At 40.5% G+C, this 18,932-nt stretch overlaps 1 protein-coding gene across 1 annotated transcript; it reads left to right on the top strand.

The window, feature by feature from the left end:
* The first annotated feature begins 15,190 nt into the window (after window positions 1-15,190).
* LOC124118578 lies at window positions 15,191-18,564 on the top strand. Its single transcript, XM_046480764.2, has 6 exons — window positions 15,191-15,620; window positions 15,778-16,173; window positions 16,410-16,523; window positions 16,837-16,950; window positions 17,346-17,497; window positions 18,543-18,564. Exons 1-6 carry the CDS (start codon window positions 15,441-15,443, stop codon window positions 18,562-18,564), a joined length of 978 nt encoding a protein of 325 aa, XP_046336720.2. The 5' UTR covers window positions 15,191-15,440.
* Window positions 18,565-18,932: the final 368 nt, after the last annotated feature.

Genomic DNA, 18,932 nt, shown 5'->3' with positions numbered 1-18,932 from the left:
GGGTTGGCTTATGAAGCCAACACGTGGACCATGTGACCAGGAAAATGGACACAACCAATAAACACGCTCCTTACATCTCGGTTCTCCCAATCATGGCCGAGCAAGCAATGAACGTGGCATCGTCACGTCTTCCCAGCCACTACGCCCGCGTGGGCATAAGCTGCTACAACAAGGACTACAAAGAAAGGTACTACATCAGCCGTTCAACTCCCCTTAAACTAGCCCACCCACTACGTTCCTAACTATACTGAACCGCAAAAGAAACCTCATCCCAAGTTACATTGCATGAAAAGTTGTCATTTAAATATCTAGGTATTTTTTTGTCAAAGTTTCTAAAATTTAACATAACCTTGTCCGGAAAAATGAAATTTAATGATAAAAAACAAAAGCAGGCGACAATAAAACCGATCGCCCAAACGCATCACGGCAACGGCCATGGTAACCCGATGCATTTGAGTTCCATGCAAATTAGAATGCACATGCGTTCACCCATTTCTTGCCCTATAAAAGCCCACCCAGATCCGATAACATTCACTCGTTATTGAATTGCTACCACATGCCAAGGTTGACAAGAAATCAGTGACACGAAGCCCTTGGACGATTGCAAGCTGGACAAACCGCCTGGCAAGTAGCCAATGCATTTCAAGTCCACGTTCAAGTTCATGTTCAAGTGGACATATTGAATTGTTTTACTATCATTAGAATTCAACAGAGATTTACATGAATACAAATTTGATAAACGCAGGTATTTCTGTGGAATATATGATTCCCTGAAATCAGTATAAACAGTACAAACAAGCAGTATATGAAGTTCATTCTCTATACAAGTTTGACAGAGAGGACACTATCTCATTGGTTTCGGTATAAAACGATGTCTTCCAATGTTAACCATTATTTCAGACAATCCGAGAGGAAATATTGAATATATTATGCGCAGAGATTTGCATGTTATAACATTTAAATACAATTCAGGTTCAATCAACGATTTAAAAGATCTACACATGATATATCTTGAACTGTTTTCATGTGTCGATCTCCAATCCTGCTGAAACATATCTAGTGACTTTCTATGAAATAATCTTAAAAAATCATGTTTAGTCCACGTAAGGACCATATACAGGCTCAAGCAATCGTACCAGACCACCAACACTACAGATGACCGACCACACCGAGGACCAATTCAGACACCACGTCATCGCCGGGACCGTCTTCAGTGGCCAACACAGCACTAGCATTGGCGCCACCAGCAGTGGAAAAGACTCAGACAAGAGCCGTTACTGTATCTCAACAGCAGATGGCAGAGAGAAAGTCTGTCGACGCCGTGGTGGACGTTATTCGGAATTGGGGTGGAATTGGTGTTGCACAGAGGGTCGGCCCTGTGGTCCTGGGAGAGGCAATGGTGTCACAGCAGCTTGGTACATTGCTCAAGTCTTGAGACCACACGCCATACCTCATTTGGCACGTCGCCACAACCACGAGTTTCAGCATGATAACGCCCGTGTCCACACTGCCAGAGCAACAAGAGACTTCCTCCAGCAGAATAGCATCAAAACCATGCAGTGGCCTGCTCTCAGTCCCAGACCACATTCCAGCTGGACAAACCGCTCGGCAAGTAGCCAATGCATTTCAAGTCCATATACAGGCTCCAGCAATGGTATCAGACCACCAACACTACAGATGACCGACCACGTAGTGGAAGACCAAGGGTTACCACCCGACGTCAGGATCGTCAGATTGTGCGACAGCATCTTCAAGCTCGCTTTGTTACTGCTGCGGAAACTGCTCTACAGACCACGGGGACACACCAGCGACACATTAGTTCGGACACCGTGCGTATTGACACTGGTATTGACACCACCAGCAGTGGAGAAGAGTTCTCTTCTCAGACGAGGGCTGTTACTGTATCTCAACAGCAGATGACAGAGAGTCTGGCGACACCGTGGGGAACGTTATTCGGATTCTTGTGTTGTTGAGAGAGAATCGTAGGGTGGTCCGAGCATCATGGTGTGGGGTGGAATTATTCTTGCACAGAGGGTCCAAGGAGAGGCAATGGTGTCACAGCAGCCCGGTACATTGGTCAAGTCTTGAGACCACACGCCATACCTCATTTGGCACGTCGCCGCAACCACGAGTTTCAGCATGATAACGCCCGTGCCCACACTGCGAGAGCAACAAGAGACTTCCTCCAGCAGAATTGCATCAGAACCATGCAATGGCCTGCTCTCAGTCCCGATTTAAATCCCATTGAGCACCTGTGGGACGAGATTCAAGGCGGCTGAATGACGTCCGACCAAGGCCGACAACTGCAGCTGAACTGCGTCAGGCGTTCCTCAGAGTGTGGGCTCAAGTGCCTTTGGCCTTCATCAACCGCCTCATTCATTCCATGCATTGACGTTGCACGGCAGTCATCAATGCACATGGCGGATACACAAGATACTGACTTGTGATGCCATTTTCTCAGAGACTAGTGTTGTGTTTCACTTTAAGAACATTTGACACTTTAATTTCAACCCTGATGATGAGTTTTGCCAAGTTTCATCTTTTAACATGTGTCAAAGTATGTTTACAATGTTTGGACAAATAAGGTTTCTCATATATCTATCCATGGTGACGTTTCTTTTGCGGTTCAGTATAAAAGAAAAAATATGAAAATATTATCTAGTTCGGAAACATAATTTTGAAAGAATATTTTATCTGCTCTTAGAATTCAACTTACGGGTGACAACTGTACAGGAATGAACAGTTCGTTATTTTTAAGTATATTAACTTATCAATAAATGACTTCCATGACCAGTTCCCGAACCTTTCAGCGCGAAGTCAAAATATTATGTGACCAACCGTAAGATAATAGGCCTTCTTACACACCTCCGGATGAGAAACCCATTTGAGATAACTGGTATCAAACATATGTGTGAGATCAAATTCCAGGCAAGTGATTGGCTACTCCATGGTGATGACCTGAGGTCAGATTACGACGACTACTTTTTAAGTCATTGATAAGTTGCTCGTGCTTCAGTCGAATGTCCACCTATGTCTGGTTTTAGAGTGTTAATAGATTTTCCCCCGTGTTATGTGCTTTCGGACGCTTAAGAAACATTCGCTAATCACAAGAACCGTAAAACATCTCATTCACTTATCAAAGACAGCTTTATCTAAAATTCAAGCCATCATCAAATTATTTACAATGTCTGTTGACACCACAACCCTCGTTAGTGGGGGTAATTAGTGATAAACATGGCTGTCTAAAAACGTTTGATGTCTGAAAACATATAAAATATATGTCTCTCCTCTTCAACCCATACTTCAAAGTCGACTAAAATTCGAAATACATCACGCACACAAAAAGTTTTGAATTCTGTTGGAAATTCCCTCTTCTGTGATATGATCCACTGTCATTTTAGGCAAAGCTAAATTACTGTGTGTTTAGAAATCTAAATATCGGATATTTAGTCGAAGGATTGAATTTCAAAAAGAGCACATTAGTGATCATGGGAACACCAAAACACAAATGATAATTCTGAAATGCCGCCGACGAACCTGGAATCGTTTAGAATGTTTGGCTCATACATTGGCTGAGGCGTTTGAGAATATTCGTGCACGTGGGAAGAGTATCGTAGCACGAATTATTGAACTAAAAATATATACATTACAGTGATCAGGGAAATTTAACAGAAATTGTAAAAGTTTCCGTCCTGTTTGACGCCATGACTGACGCAGTCATGCACAACAATTGTGTTTCGGAAATTAGCTGAATTTGAACCCGTGCTGAAAAAACTTCATTGGGTATTTACCTGAGCAGTTTTTATACAACAAAAGTTCCTGTGACATTGAATAAGATTTAATGCAAAGTTATGTTTTTTACCAAATCTGAAACAATTTCGGTTTGCAACAGATAAAAAGACTCCCGTAAGTGTTCAAATGGTTTAATTTGCCATTCTGACTTCAGAAAATGTGTGATTTCATTAAAAAAACATGAACATGCCAAAATGTCAAAATTTACAAATCAATAGCGTGTGTGTCCACCTCTGGTTGCGATGCAAGCATCACATCTTCGTCTCATGGAATGGACCAGGCGTCGTTCAAAGTCCTGTGGGATATCTGTCCATATCTGCTGGAGCATGTTTCGAAGTTCCTGGGCCCCGTTCCACAAAGCGATCTTAGCGCTACGATCATCGTAAGCCTATGTTAAAATATGGGAGTTACGATCATCTTAGCGCTAATATCGCTTTGTGGAACGGGGCCCTGGAGTGTCTGTGGAACACATGGTTGACGTCGAAGGCCGGGCGTTGTCATGTTGAAAGGTAATGCCTCGGCCATGACGATGCAAAAACGGTAGAACAACAGGGCCGATGATCGGTGGAGAGAGTGTCCGGCAGATTTGGAATAAATCTTTGGTAGTAGTTCAGAATACCAAGATTAGCTCTCAATTCCTTCACATTTTCAGGGACATTAGCTTCCTGAATTGCAGCAATCTTTTACTCTACTGGATGCAAATCTTCGCTGTCCAGTCTATAGCCAAGATATTCAACTTCATCAGCCATAAAGACACACTTATTTCTTCTCAAACGTAATCCTGCTTTTGTCAATCGATTAAGTACTTCATCCAGAATACAAAGCTGCTCACTGTCGTCAATTCCAGAGTTTATGATATCGTCGAGATAACCCGCTGAGTAATCAGTCCCTGTAGAATACTTTCAATCATCCATTGAAAGATAGCAGGTGCCGAAGATACTTGAAATGTCAATCTTGTGTACTTAAAGAGTCCTTTGTGATTGTAAATCATGACATACTTTCGCGATTCTTCATCCAAGACTAACTGTTGATACCCATGACTCATGTCAAGTTTCGTGGACTTTTGTCCTTCAGATAGCTTCGTGCACAAATCCAATGTCGGAATTGGATATTGCTCAAATTTTGAAAACTAATTCACTGTCAGTTTAAAATCTCCACAAATCCTGACAGAAGAATCAGGTTTAAGGACTGGCACAATGGGACACGCCAACTCAGAATGCTTGACTGGCTCAATAATGCCTTCACTCAACAAGCACTCAAGTTCAACTTCTATCTTCTGACGTAATGCATATGGCACAGATCTAGGTTTAAAAAACTTCTGATGTGAGCTTTGAAACCCTTAAGTGTTCCAAGACCTTCCCCCAAAACAGTCGAGTGTCGTTTAAGAACATCATGAAGTGTCAAATCTGTAGATTTCATCAGGTTCACTGAAACATCCCTCAGGTCAAAGTTCAAAGGTTGTACCCATGTACGACCTAGAAGATTGGAACCATAAACCTTGGCTAGGGAAATCGGTAAGGAGTAAGATATATCCTGGTGAGATACTTCAACAGTAGAAACAAATCAAATCAACTTCCACAATAGTAACAAATCAAATCAACTGCCTGTCCTGCATAACTTCCCCAAGGGGTACTTGTGATGTGTACAACATTGATGACCGAAGACCAATACTTTGAGTCATCTGCTCATTCACAATTCATTCACTAGGCATCCCGTGTCAACCTCAAACGTCATTGGTGTGTCATTAACATCCACTGTACACTTAGTGGAATAAGGGTCTCTGAAATCCTCAAAGTGAGGAACAGCTAACTGCATTCCAGTCCCCCCAAAACTCCCGCTATCAGCAGGGGTCCTCTTGCCAGCTCCCTGGTGTGTCACAGCTGATTTGTGACCACAAGCTCTTCTGTAGCAGACGATATGTATGTGAGTCCAGAATATAATTGTCTGCTTTTAAAATATTGATATTTGGTTATTTTCAACTACTTTCGAAACATTTAAATGTTCTGCTGACTAAAAACATATACTGGTCAGCTTATAGATAACCCATTTAAATTTACATGTATTGTGCGTAACACCATGGCCTTATTAATGCTTTCAAAAGCAGGCAAGACATATAACAAAGTATAACTCTTTGCCATGAAACATTTATCAAGTTAGTTGTGTACGAAAATATCAAAAGTACAGTAGACATTGATGAATAATTAAAACAAATGTTCATAATTAACAAGTCAAGTGGTTTTTTTATATGAAGCAGAAACAGTATATACCAACTGGATTCAACATTTGACCTAATAAGAAATAGCTTTAAAGAGCTATAAACGTGTTCATAAACCTGCAGGTGCAATGTACATCATGTTACTGCCCAGTACATGTGGTGCACGTGGTCTTCTGGTGACATTCGTGTAGATGCGTGAAGTTCAGTTTAAACAAACTATACTGAGTTAAATTAAAAACTTCACATTTATAAAAGTAATCTCATATATGATATACAACGGACAAATGTATCAGAGAAGGTAATTTTTAATCATTAATGTCCAAAGAAGGATTTTAATAACGGTGGTAACCATAATTTGTTCCAAGCACCTACGGTATTCGGTAATAACATCAACAGTTTAAATCATAAGTCCCAAGCAAGAGAATCAGATGGCACACAAGTTCAGTAGCGTGTATGGCCACCATGTGCGTTGACAACTGCCACACAACGCCTCCGCATGGACCTTGTGATGCTTGTGAACACATGATTGGGAAGACGACGCCATTGTTCCTGAAAAATGGTGCCAAGATCTTGCAAATCTGTGGTTGGTTCTGGAGAGTGCGCAGACTTCTGACAAGAGCATCCCAGACGTGTTCGATGGGATTGAGGTCGGGAGACCTTGATGGCCAGTCCATGACGTTGACTCCCGCATTCTGAAGGAAATTCCTTGTCAAAATTGCTGTGTGGGGTCTGGCATTATCGTGTTGGAAGATCAAACCTGGTCCATGTGCTGCCATAAAAGGCGGAAGTTCTGGTGCCAGTTCCTGGTCGCAGTAAGCAGCAGCGTTGAGGTTGCCACGGATGACAAGAAGCCGGGAACGTGCATTGCCACAGAAAGCACCCGACACCATGACACTTCCGCCTCGAAATCTGTCAACTTCCTGTACACAACACTGGGCGTAACGTTCATGGCGGCGCCTCCACACCCTCGCCCTACCATCAGCAAATCGAAGATTAAATCGGGATTCATCACTGAAGACGACCTGATTCCAATTCCTCTTGAGTCCATCGTAAGTGTCGCTGTGCCCACAATTGACGTTGACGTCTGTGTAATTGAGTCAGAATCGGCCCGCAGTATGGCCGCCGTGCTTTAAGGTGAGCAGTTCTCAGACTGTTTGCGCACTCAGTCTACCCCTAAACAGTTCATTTCTGGTTGATGTAGCCGTCAAAAATCGGTTACGGAGGTGACGTAAGACAATCTGACGATCCTCTGCATGTGACGTCACACGTGGTCGACCTGGCCGAGGGCGATCAGCGGTTGTACCCGTTTGCTGTAGACGCGTCTGTAAATCATAAACAGTCCGTCGACTACAACCCATCGTCCTTGCGACTTTAGCTACGGACGTTCCCGTCTGCAACATGCTGATGGCACGTTCACGTTGCACATTTGAAAGGCGTGGCATGACAAATGGCCGTAGAGACTTTTGTTTTCTTGTGTTTTTCTTTTTTTGTTAATGACTGCTAACAAGTATGGCTGAAAACACGTGCGGTATTATGGCCACATGACCAGTTGCACGTGAAAAACCACTTTTGCCACTATAGTGCTGTGCACATGATTTTGATCGATTCACCTGCAAAAAAACGGGTGTTATCTGAAGACAATACGTGGCCATTACTGTTTAAATACACAATAAGGGCCCACAATGATAACTGGTCAAACTTAAAATTTTAGGAGTGTGAAGTTTTTAATTCGGTTCAGTATACAAAATAGGATATATGTATATAGGAATAGTTTCATGTGAGTTTTAGTTTCATGTAAATACCAAAGTCACCCCTATTTCTAAATAGGGACTCGCCAGTAAACAGTAAACATTTCGCCACCTTGCACGTGCCCATCTAACCCTCTGTTGGCACCAAAGCAGATGGTCCGCCAGATGACGTGGGGTCAATACATGACGTCGAACAGGTCTTCGTGCAAAATGTCCAGCCTCCCTCAGTCTGTTGCGTACCGTTTGATCTGAAATTCTGCGTACCCCAGGGATCTGTGTGGTTGTAGGCGTGGCTGTGGTAGTGTGGTCTCGGAGGTGTCGCAGCCGGATGTATCGATCTTGTGCTTGGGTTGTCACCCTTGGTTTTCCTGACCTTGGTCTGTCGTCAACTCTGTTGGTGTTGTTGAATCGGGTCCACAGTGTGGAGATTGTCTGTCTGGATACGCCAAAGTGCCTGGCCACTTCTTGCTGAGTTGCTCCAGCTTGTAATCTCCAAATGGCGTTGTTCCGTTGAGCTGCATTCAGTCTTGGCATTCTGTAACCACCTCTACTGCCGTTATAAGGACTGTATGAACAGCCGTTGATGTGGATTTTTATACCCATTCAGCAGGGGGGCCTGCATGCCTAAATGCAGGATCCTGTGCTGCACTTTTTTTACAGGCGGTTGCGTTTGGATTAAGCTGTAAAATTGATCCCCAAACGCTATGTTTATGTGCTTGCATGTTTTTTGCGAATTATAGACACATCATCTTTCTGTTTGACTTATTTGGTTCTCATTTAATGTAATTATTTTAGATATTTGGCAAAAAGTGGTTTTACATCTATGTCAAGTTTCTTTTTTTGAAGAGTATATATAAATGCTTACCATATTGAACATAATTCAAATAGTGGTTAAGGGATGACAGTTTCCAGTGAATAGACACTTTATTAGTTGTTACCTCCAAACCTTTTTTTCAAAGAGTTGATTTGGTCACTGTAGTTTCACTGTTTTGTCTTGGAGTGTTATGTTTCAATCCTTGAGTGTCAAGCTGGCCCATGCCATCAGTGCCCCAAAGTAAACAAACTTGGACCAGCTTGCCCATGCCTGCTTCACTAGAGTAGGGAAGCTACTGATAAGATCATGGCTAAAGAGTATCAGATTCAGTGAGAGGGGGATGCTGACAGGGAGAGTTTTGGCTTGTGCCACTAAGTGTGTAATGAAGTAGGGGTTTGGGTAGTAAGGGTCACTTTTAGCTGAAGGCTGAGTGCTAACATGAAATAGAGAGTTCTCAAACAAGTCTTCCACACTAGCACTGTTCTCACATGGGCCAAGAGAGTTCACATCACTCACTACAGCATTCACTTTCTGTCTTCCCTTGAATTTAGCCTTTGAATTCTTTTTGGGGGGAATTGAGTCTTCTGACCTCCAGACTCTCACAATATGGCCACGTTTTCCACACTAATATGACACACATGTGGAGCATGGGCAGTTTTTCCACATCTATACTCACAAGCAAAAGAAACGCAAGTTGAGTAAGCAGTATACATGTTATTTATTTTCAACAGTAAAGACAAGAAATACTAATCGGGCAAGATTGACAAAAAATTGACTGAATACAGTTTAATGGATTAAAAGGCAGATGACATAAAAAAAATTCTTCAAATGTTAAGGGCTTACACAGTTTCGGTTCAATACCCAAAATGTCAGTCAATACCTGGTGTGACCACCATTAGCATTGATCACTGCCACACATCTCCTGTACATTGAGTGGATCAGACGATTTGTGAAGGCCCTAGGGATCCTCCTGCACACATCCAGAGCAGCTGTGCGTAGTTCATCGGCAGTTGTAGGGACTGGGCGCACATTGTGCAGACGCCTTTGAACCTCATCCCACAAGTGTTTGATGGGGTTCAGATCAGGGCTGAGGGCTGGCCACGGTAGAACACGGATGTTGTGTTGTTGCAGAAAGGCCATGGAAGCTTTGGCAACATGGGGACGAGCGTTGTCCAGCTGGAAAATGTGTTGTTGATGTTGGGCAAAAAATGAAACAACGTGGGGTCTGATCACTTGGTCGATATACCGCTGAGCAGTGACGCCGTGTCCCCAATCTTGACCACTATTCAGAAAGCACATGGGTCCAAGTTTCGCATTAAGTCCAATCCCTGCCCATATTATGACGCTAGGTCCATCACATGGATCCCTTTCCACAACGTTTCTGTCAGCAAAACGATCACCTCGATGCCGCCAAATTCTGACTCTTCCGTCTGCATGGGAGACACAAAAACGACTTTCATCAGAGAAGATGACACGCCTCCACTCACGATGATGCCAATTGTGATGACCCTGTGCCCACTGAAGTCGTGCTTGTCAATGTCGTGGTTGGAGAACAGGATGACGTGCTGGTCGGCGACATCTGAGGTTGTTGGAACGAAGACGTCGGATCACAGTGTCCCAGCTACACTGTAAAAAATCTGTGTCTAGAGTGTTAATATTTTATACATTTCGTGTTACATTTTAAACACTACACTGCATAATAACTATACGACATGCGTATAGTTAGATCGCACATAGCCGTTAATACCTGAGCGTTTAAGTTTTAAACACTGCTAACTTGCAGTGTAAGAAACTACTGAAACATATATAATGTAGAGTCTGCCACGTAACATGTGTTTGGACTCAATATTTTAACTTTTTGATGACACACCATGTTATAAAACTGATTTATCTGTTCAGTGTCGTAGTTTTGCTGTTCAGTGTAAAACTTACATGTCAAAAAGTTGTTCGCGGAGTTTTACTATCACCTGTAAGATGTCTAAAGACTTATTCCTTCATGCCTGGTATGATTTAAAGTTAAATTAAAACATGAAACTGGCCAATGTTAAACACAGGTGTTTAGATTTACCATTCGCAGTCTAAACATACTGTGTTGAAAATACAACCCGCATTCGGGTCAATACACACTGTGTCGGAATTTCCCGATATCATTTGAATGCATATGACAACACTTCGAGCATTTACCACAATGATCTCTGGGTAGGAACGTGACATATGACATCATTATTTATGTCGTCATATTTGTACGCCATTTTGCATCGGAGACACGTCTGGCAACGGTGTTTAGTAAATCTCTATTTTTGATGTAGAACAACACCACAAGTAAGACTAACAACTTCATTTTGATAGGCACAATGTTGTTCATGATATGGTCTGGTCATTTTAGACTTTTTAATCACCTAATCTAGGCCTAGTGAGAGTCTATGGGGAAGGTCACTAATTTAGGTCTCCAAACGGCTGGGCCTCCTGCTATCAGCCTGAGATTGTTTTATTTCATGTTCCCAGTTATTCTTCTCGGGTATAGTAATATCACATCATGCTCAAAGTGTCTTAATCCCGTCAACCTTTGTCTCGACATGGACTGCTCTATGTGTTATTTTCATAGTAACAACCACAGGCAATATTTGAACCACATCATACGAAACCACAAGAATGACCCACACTTTTTAGTGCCATGTACATGGAATGGTTGTTGTTACACGACAAAGAGTATTACAGCATTCCACAAACATGTTTTCAGAAAGCATTCACAGAATCAAATGCAGGATCTTGATGGCAACGATACTGGATTAGAGACCATGTTACCTGAGCCAGACACACTTTCTTCACTTCCAACTCTATCACACAAAAGTTACACAGAACTCAATTTTGTAATGTCCTTACAGGCAAAACATAGTTTGTCAAACAGAGCAGTTGATGCCATCATTGGCGAGACATGCCACCTGTTGGAAGAGAATTACAAGCTCATTATGGAGAAGGCTAAAGAATGTTTAGTTCAGCATGGCCTCAATGACAAACTCTTAGATAATATTGAAAATGACATGCATTTTGAGGCATTAGCAAATCAGCACAGAACGGAAAAAACCTATAGAGAACATTGCAGATTGATAGCCCCTGTAAAGGTCTATTTAGGTACTACTACATCAGTGAAACGATGCAGGGTGTTACGAGAACCAAGATATGGCTACATCATTCCTTTTGAAAAGCAACTACAATCACTGCTTGAATTACCAGAAATTTGGAAATGGCAACAACAATCACACATGTCTACTTCAGACGTGATGTTTGACATATGTGATTGCATATTCTTCAAAGAATACCCATTGCTTAGTCAAAAATTGAATGCATTGCAGATTATGTTGAACACTGATGACATTGAAATTACAAATCCTATTGGAACGCATGTGAAAAAACACAAAATTACAGTTTTCTACTTTTCACTGGGAAATATTCCACCACAATTCCGTTCAAAACTGCATACCATTTGGTTAGCTGGCATGGGGAAAACAGTGCATCTGCGCAAATTTGGACCAGGAAAACTCCTCAGAGATTTTCTTGAGTGTGTCACCAAACTTGAAAATGGGGGTATTGAAATGAGAATAAATGGATCTGTTCACAACATTGAAGGATCATTAGTGATTATTCAAGCAGATACTCCTGCAGCAAACTGGCTAGGCGGGTTTAAAGAGGGTGTGTCTTTTGCTGAAAAGCCCTGTCGTTCATGCGAGACCACCACTAAAAATATGTCAAAATCCTTCTTGCATTCAGCTTTTGAGCCAAGAAATTTACAAAGATATTTAGAAAGGTGCCGGGATTTAGAAACTTTGCCATCTAAAGAAACAAAACGATATTGGAGCAAACATTGGGGTATCAATCAGAGAAGCTGTCTTTGTACTATTCCTAATCATCCTTTGGTACAAACCCTCGTCCATGATCCTATGCACTTGTTTTTGGAAGGTGTGGTGAAGTACGAATTGCAGCTGTTTTTGCATCATGCAATAGCTGTGAAAAAGTATTTCTCTTTGAAATGGCTAAATATGAAAATCCAATCATTTCCATACACCTATCTCGACACAGAGAAGCCAGAAACATTGTTTCACAAAGATGTGTTTATTGAAACAAAACTTAAGCAAACTGCATCAGCGGTGCTTACGTTGTGCTCAATATTACCGTTTGTCATTGGCCCACAGGTACCCACCCAAGATATGAAATGGCATTGTCTCTTGAGCCTTTTTACAATAACACACATCGTAACAAGCTTGAATGCAATTGAATGCAATTGCCAGATTAGAACAGCTCATATTTGAACATCATTCTATGTTCATTCAACAATATCCCAAAGCATCTTTCCTCCCCAAATTCCACTTCTTGGTACACCTACCTTATCAGATGAAAATGTTCGGACCAGGAAGAAGTCAATGGTGTATGCGTTTTGAAGCTAAGAATGCTTTCTTTAAGAACCTAAAGCTGAGATGTTTTAAGAATGTCTTACTGACTCTTATGAAAAAACACCAGGTAATGATGTCATACATGCAACTTGGGTTTCTAGGTCACCCTACTAACAATTTCCTGTACGTGGGAGATAATGTTGGCAAAGGCGATCGGGTGCTCCTAAAGAAACAATGGCCACAGTTGGAGATGGCATGCCAACGTACGAAGGCACTCAGAGATATATTCTATGGCGCAGAGATGGTATACAAGTGTCAACAGGCTGATATACATTGTATGACTTTTCGTAGAGGATGTGTCATAGTTCATGACTACGACAACGACACCCCGGACTTTGGAACTATAGAGTACATTTTTGTGTCTCAAAATGAAAAATACTTTCTCTTGCAAAGGCTCGAAATTCTGTACTACAATTCGCATGTCCTATCTGACTGTGTTCGTTCTACAGGAAATCAAATGGTTGTTGCTTTCAAGGCACTGCAATTCCCGTGGCCCCAGTCTGTCCGCTTTATTGGTGAAAGCATGTTTATCGCAAATAAGTGTACCCACTTCTATGAAATCTCCTCTCTTTTATAGGGCTATTTGGTTTTGCTATTTTGACGTCATTAAGTTGCTGTAATGACATCACAAGCACCGCTGCAGTTTAATGTTGCTGTCAGATTTGTATAAAATAGTTGGTTGTTAGCCAGTTTGTGTTAAATATACTCATTCATCATGCATACGATCAAGAGCTTGTTGGATTTTCGATGCAAGTTTTGTCTTGTCGGGTTACCTTGTTCTTAACATGTTTCTTTGGTTCGTTTGCTTCCTTCTGATGTGTGAAAGAACAGGTCTACATACATACATTCATACACGACAAACTGTCCAGTACATGCAGCAGTTTGTAAAAGATACAATTATATTGACATTTACATTAATGGGAAGCAAGTTGAGAATCACAATTGATTAGATAAGACAAAACATGTTCAGTAAACAATATGTGGATTTTGTTCATGTCTAAGGTAGATATATTCACAATTAGAGTAGTTTTGTGTAATGTACATTGTCTCATTGTACACAAAATATTACTTCAACTGGAATAGATATCTATAGGGCAGACACATTCCAGTATGCCAGCATATACCATATGCAACTCTTCTCGGGATATCAGCAAACTTGTGGTTGGAGGATCTCTTGAAGAGATAAAAATGGCCGGTAAGTTGCACATATTATCATCACAATTGTAATTCTACAAATATAACTGTACCCTCTCATACTGTCAGCTGCCATTAAGTAAGTGTGTAATATGTAACTCAGATATTAGTAACATGAGGATATCACACATAAATAAAGTACACTGACACATATGCCTCCGATTCTATTTCATTGATATACATGTTTTGAGGCATGCTTGTGCCAAAGTATATTCATACAGTAAAGTAGGTATATATAATTTCAATTTGTCCACTGAATCAAAATGGAATAAAGTTTATTCATCAATTTCTTTTTGTATCAGGCGACAAATTAGGATGCAAAGCAAAAAAGTTGGCTCTTGAAGAAAATGGAGCTGAGATCAAGGATGAAGAGGTTCTTGCAGTGCTTTCTCTGAAGGACAAGATAATGATTCTGGGTGAAGGTAAACAAAAGGTTAATGGGGAAGTACATTCCTCAAAATCATAGGGATCCTGTTCCTTGTGTACAGGGCTTATCCCAACAGTTTAATTGTCGAATGATTTGCATAGAACCTTCCTAATGTACATTCATTTAAAAATGCAGGCTGTTATGAGTCAATAATTTGACACTTATAGCAGTAACTGGTCATTGTATAGACTACAAGTGCAGATAATGTCAGTTACCAAATATATATTTTTAGAAAATATTACATGTGTGACAATGAAACTATCTGTAACTCTGTTACTCATTATGCAGCAGAAGAGTGGCGTAAGGAAGATGTCGTGCCTTCCTGTGCAGGTTCAACAGACGATTGCGCTGAAAATCCCTCACTCAAAGGTAAAGTATGTAAGGAGATATTGCAAATTTCGGTTTACATTGACCAGCACAAAAATGGTGAGTTTTCAACTACAAACGTGTCTTATCACTCTTTGAAAAAATATATAATGTGTTGAAATTGGAATCATGCAATAATTACCTGACAATAGTATCATTGTCTCCCTGATTTTGGCAACTTTTAAATTTTCAAAGTTTATTCTATTCAGTCTTATCTGCGTTTGAACCCAGATATTTACTGCGTGTTAAGGAACTGTATCCATGACAGCTGTTCTATTCACAAGTTTGAAGAAGTTATCAATATTCATGTCGTATGTAACACTTTCTAATCCTAGATTTAGATGTTCCAGTGCTTCAAGTACCGACATTGTCACCATCTTCCAATACCCGTATCACACCAAGGACACCTTTACCCAAGTTTAGCGACTACATCCAGATGAAGCTTATCAACAAGGAGTCGCATCTTGTTTGGAGCCAGTGTATTCGTGAAGCAGCTTATTACTATTTGGTACAATATCCAAATATCGGAAAGATTAACCAATCCGAATATCAAACTATTGGTGGAAGTATGTATGGACAATACCCTTTGATTCGCCGTAATGGACCGCGTCCATGGGTAAGTATGTTCATATACTTAAATACCCCACCCCACCCAAAAAAAAGAAAAAGAAAAAAAGAATGATAATTTTATTTACTTTCTAAACAGACTTTTTGTTACAGGGACAACCAACACTGACAAGTGGTTTTATGCATTATACACTTTATGTTTTCAGTCAGCATTTGCAAAGGACCTTTCAAGTAGAATACGCCATGTCAGATGGTCTGAAAATAGGAAATCCCTTTTGCCAAACTATGAAACCATTGGGGATTTTAACCCATCACCAGCAAAGTCGTTGTGTCTGGCACAGGATACTAGGTCTCCGAGCAGTAAGCTTCGAAAAATACCAGAAGAGGAACTGGAACAGCATTTACTAAAGCTTGGGAAACTCAGTGAAGACATCGAACAGAAACACCTCAAAGATGAGAGGCTTCTCAGGGTGGCAAAAGATATTAACATTCTATTAAAGGAAACTTACGTCAACAGACGAGAGTTGATAGAAGCCCAGCGGGAGAGTGGAAGTGTCAAACAAATAACTGACCGTTATCCATGTTTCACCAATCCCATCTTTGTAAGTTTGTCTATTTCAATGTTAAAAGAAATAGGCTTCATGTTTTAAAGTGAAAAAACCCCTTTGAAAGTAACACAAGAAAAGACTCTATACAGTGTGTGAAATGGCTGTACTGTTACCATCCTAAAATTTGTAAGTCTTTGATTAGTAGGTATGATTGAAAATAATACAGAAATATGTTAAGACTGTTCAGTTCACGGTATTGTTAACGGTAAAGGCAATAAAGTCTTTTTCAGGTCTTTGCTGAACTGAAGCTCATTAAAGGCAAGGATCTCTGGACCAGTGCCCAGAAGAACATTGACTGTTTGTTTGACATCACCAGGTCGCTACAGAAGGGAGATGGAAAGGAGGTATGTCAAAAGAGTGAAGTGTAATATTCAAAAAGTTAATGACCTACCATCTTCAGGGAGGAAACTGGACTTTTAAAGTCAGTTAACTCTCTTGCATCGGGAAGATGATGACCTACATGTACCAATAAAATTCATATCTCAGCATCTCCAAAAACAAAAACTCTATGATGTTTTCGAATTGCCACATTCTAGTTATACTTTCTTTCTGATATTTAATGGAACAACTTAGCAGTGATTATTATCATGTGATGACGCTTGTGGTCTTGTTGTTGAAATATCTAAATGAGAACACTAATATGTTCTCCTTTCACAGGGACTTGAGGCAGATATTTCATCCTTCCTGTGCATGGAAAAGGAAAGTGCCTATGACAGAGGAAAGGGTAGAAAAACCGCTTCAATATTAACAGTCTACCGCGGAAGTCACGAAGTAAGAAACTTCATCTATTGTCCAGTATGTGACCCTTCAAATCATATTTAAGTGAGTGATTTGGGTTTAATGCCACTTCGAACAGTATTCCAGTTATATAGCGGCGTGTCAGCTAAATTTGGGAGGAGGAAACCCACGAGACCCACGATACTGATAAACGTAGAAACATAATCGGGGCGGACTGGGATTCAAACTCACAATCACAGGTTTCTGGTGTGCCAAGGGACGCACCTCTGCACGACGAATTTGAGACGACTGGGCCACCCGTGTCCGTCATATTTAACGTCATATTAATGAGAAGCATTGCTCTCGTAGTATTTTATACATTTTAAAAAAATTAATGCTATACAATTCGGTCTCACTGGGGTCTTACATTGTTTATTTGATTATTTCAGGATTTTTCACCTGACGAAGTAGACAAGGCTGTACAGAAAGTGTCTAACGAACATTCACCAAGTCTGATGGTGTTTGTGAATGATGATGCAATTACTCATGCCATTGTCAAAGCTGATAATGTAAACCTCTCTTCTTGTCCAACATTCAGAAAGTCAGTGCTCCACCTGTTGGCAGTGTACTATATTGCTTGGATATCCTATCCAAGACAGTATTCTCAGATTTTTCTTGGCCTCTTACAGCAATTGGTTTTGGGTGAAGTGTTCACTGAACAGAAATCCAAAAAGTATCTGCAGTTTGCTCACATTTTGACTAATTTGTGGCCTGTAGAACAGAAGTTCTAAAGCCCATTGCATTCAGTGTCATGGGACATCAGACTTAGATTTACTGACAGCGTTCAGTGTTATATTGTTTGTTTAACATAGTTTTGCTATTCAGAGTTAAAGTATAATTATGCAAAACACAATTCCTATTGTCACAATAATGGTACTATTCCAATGAATAACATTAAGGTTCTTGGCCTCTTACAGTCATTGATTTTGGGTGAAGTGTTCACTGAACAGAAATCCAAAACGTGTGTGCAGTTTGCTTACATTTTGACTAATTTGTGGCCTGTAGAACAGAAGTTCTAAAGCCCATTGCATTCAGTGTCATGGGACATCAGACTTAGATTTACTGACAGCGTTCAGTGTTATATTGTTTGTTTAACATAGTTTTGCTATTCAGAGTTAAAGTATAATTATGCAAAACACAATTCCTATTGTCACAATAATGGTACTATTCCAATGAATAACATTAAGGTTCTTGGCCTCTTACAGTCATTGATTTTGGGTGAAGTGTTCACTGAACAGAAATCCAAAACGTGTGTGCAGTTTGCTTACATTTTGACTAATTTGTGGCCTGTAGAACAGAAGTTCTAAAGCCCATTGCATTCAGTGTCATGGGACATCAGACTTAGATTTACTGACAGCGTTCAGTGTTATATTGTTTGTTTAACATAGTTTTGCTATTCAGAGTTAAAGTATAATTATGCAAAACACAATTCCTATTGTCACAATAATGGTACTATTCCAATGAATAACATTAAGGTTCTTGGCCTCTTACAGTCATTGATTTTGGGTGAAGTGTTCACTGAACAGAAATCCAAAATGTGTGTGCAGTTTGCTCACATTCTGACTAATTTGTGGCCTTGCATTCAGTGTCATTGGACATCAGACTTAGATTTACTGACAGCGTTCAGTGTTATATTGATTGTTCAACATTGTGTGTTTTAATAGTTCGGCTATTCAGAGTTAAAGTATAACCATGCAAAACACAATTTCTGTTGTCACAATAATGATACAATTATCTTTCGTTGTGAATAGAGGAGCTTGTGTCATCCAGGTATGTCATATTACAAAAGATGATATAAACATGCTGTCAAGAATAAATCTCATTACTTACTAAACATCTTCTTTGTGTTGTCAGTCTTTAGTCTGATTATATTATACAGATAGATAATGCCCACAATGTTTCTAAATGTCCAAGGATCTCTCTCTCTCTCTCTGTCTGTGCATTACACGGACATCAAATGTTCACACATTTACATA

Source organism: Haliotis rufescens, unplaced genomic scaffold (assembly GCF_023055435.1).
Source record: "Haliotis rufescens isolate VD_foot unplaced genomic scaffold, xgHalRufe1.0.p SCAF_2, whole genome shotgun sequence".
NCBI classification, from domain to species: Eukaryota; Metazoa; Mollusca; class Gastropoda; order Lepetellida; family Haliotidae; genus Haliotis; species Haliotis rufescens.
This window is presented reverse-complemented; position numbering and strand designations above follow the sequence as displayed.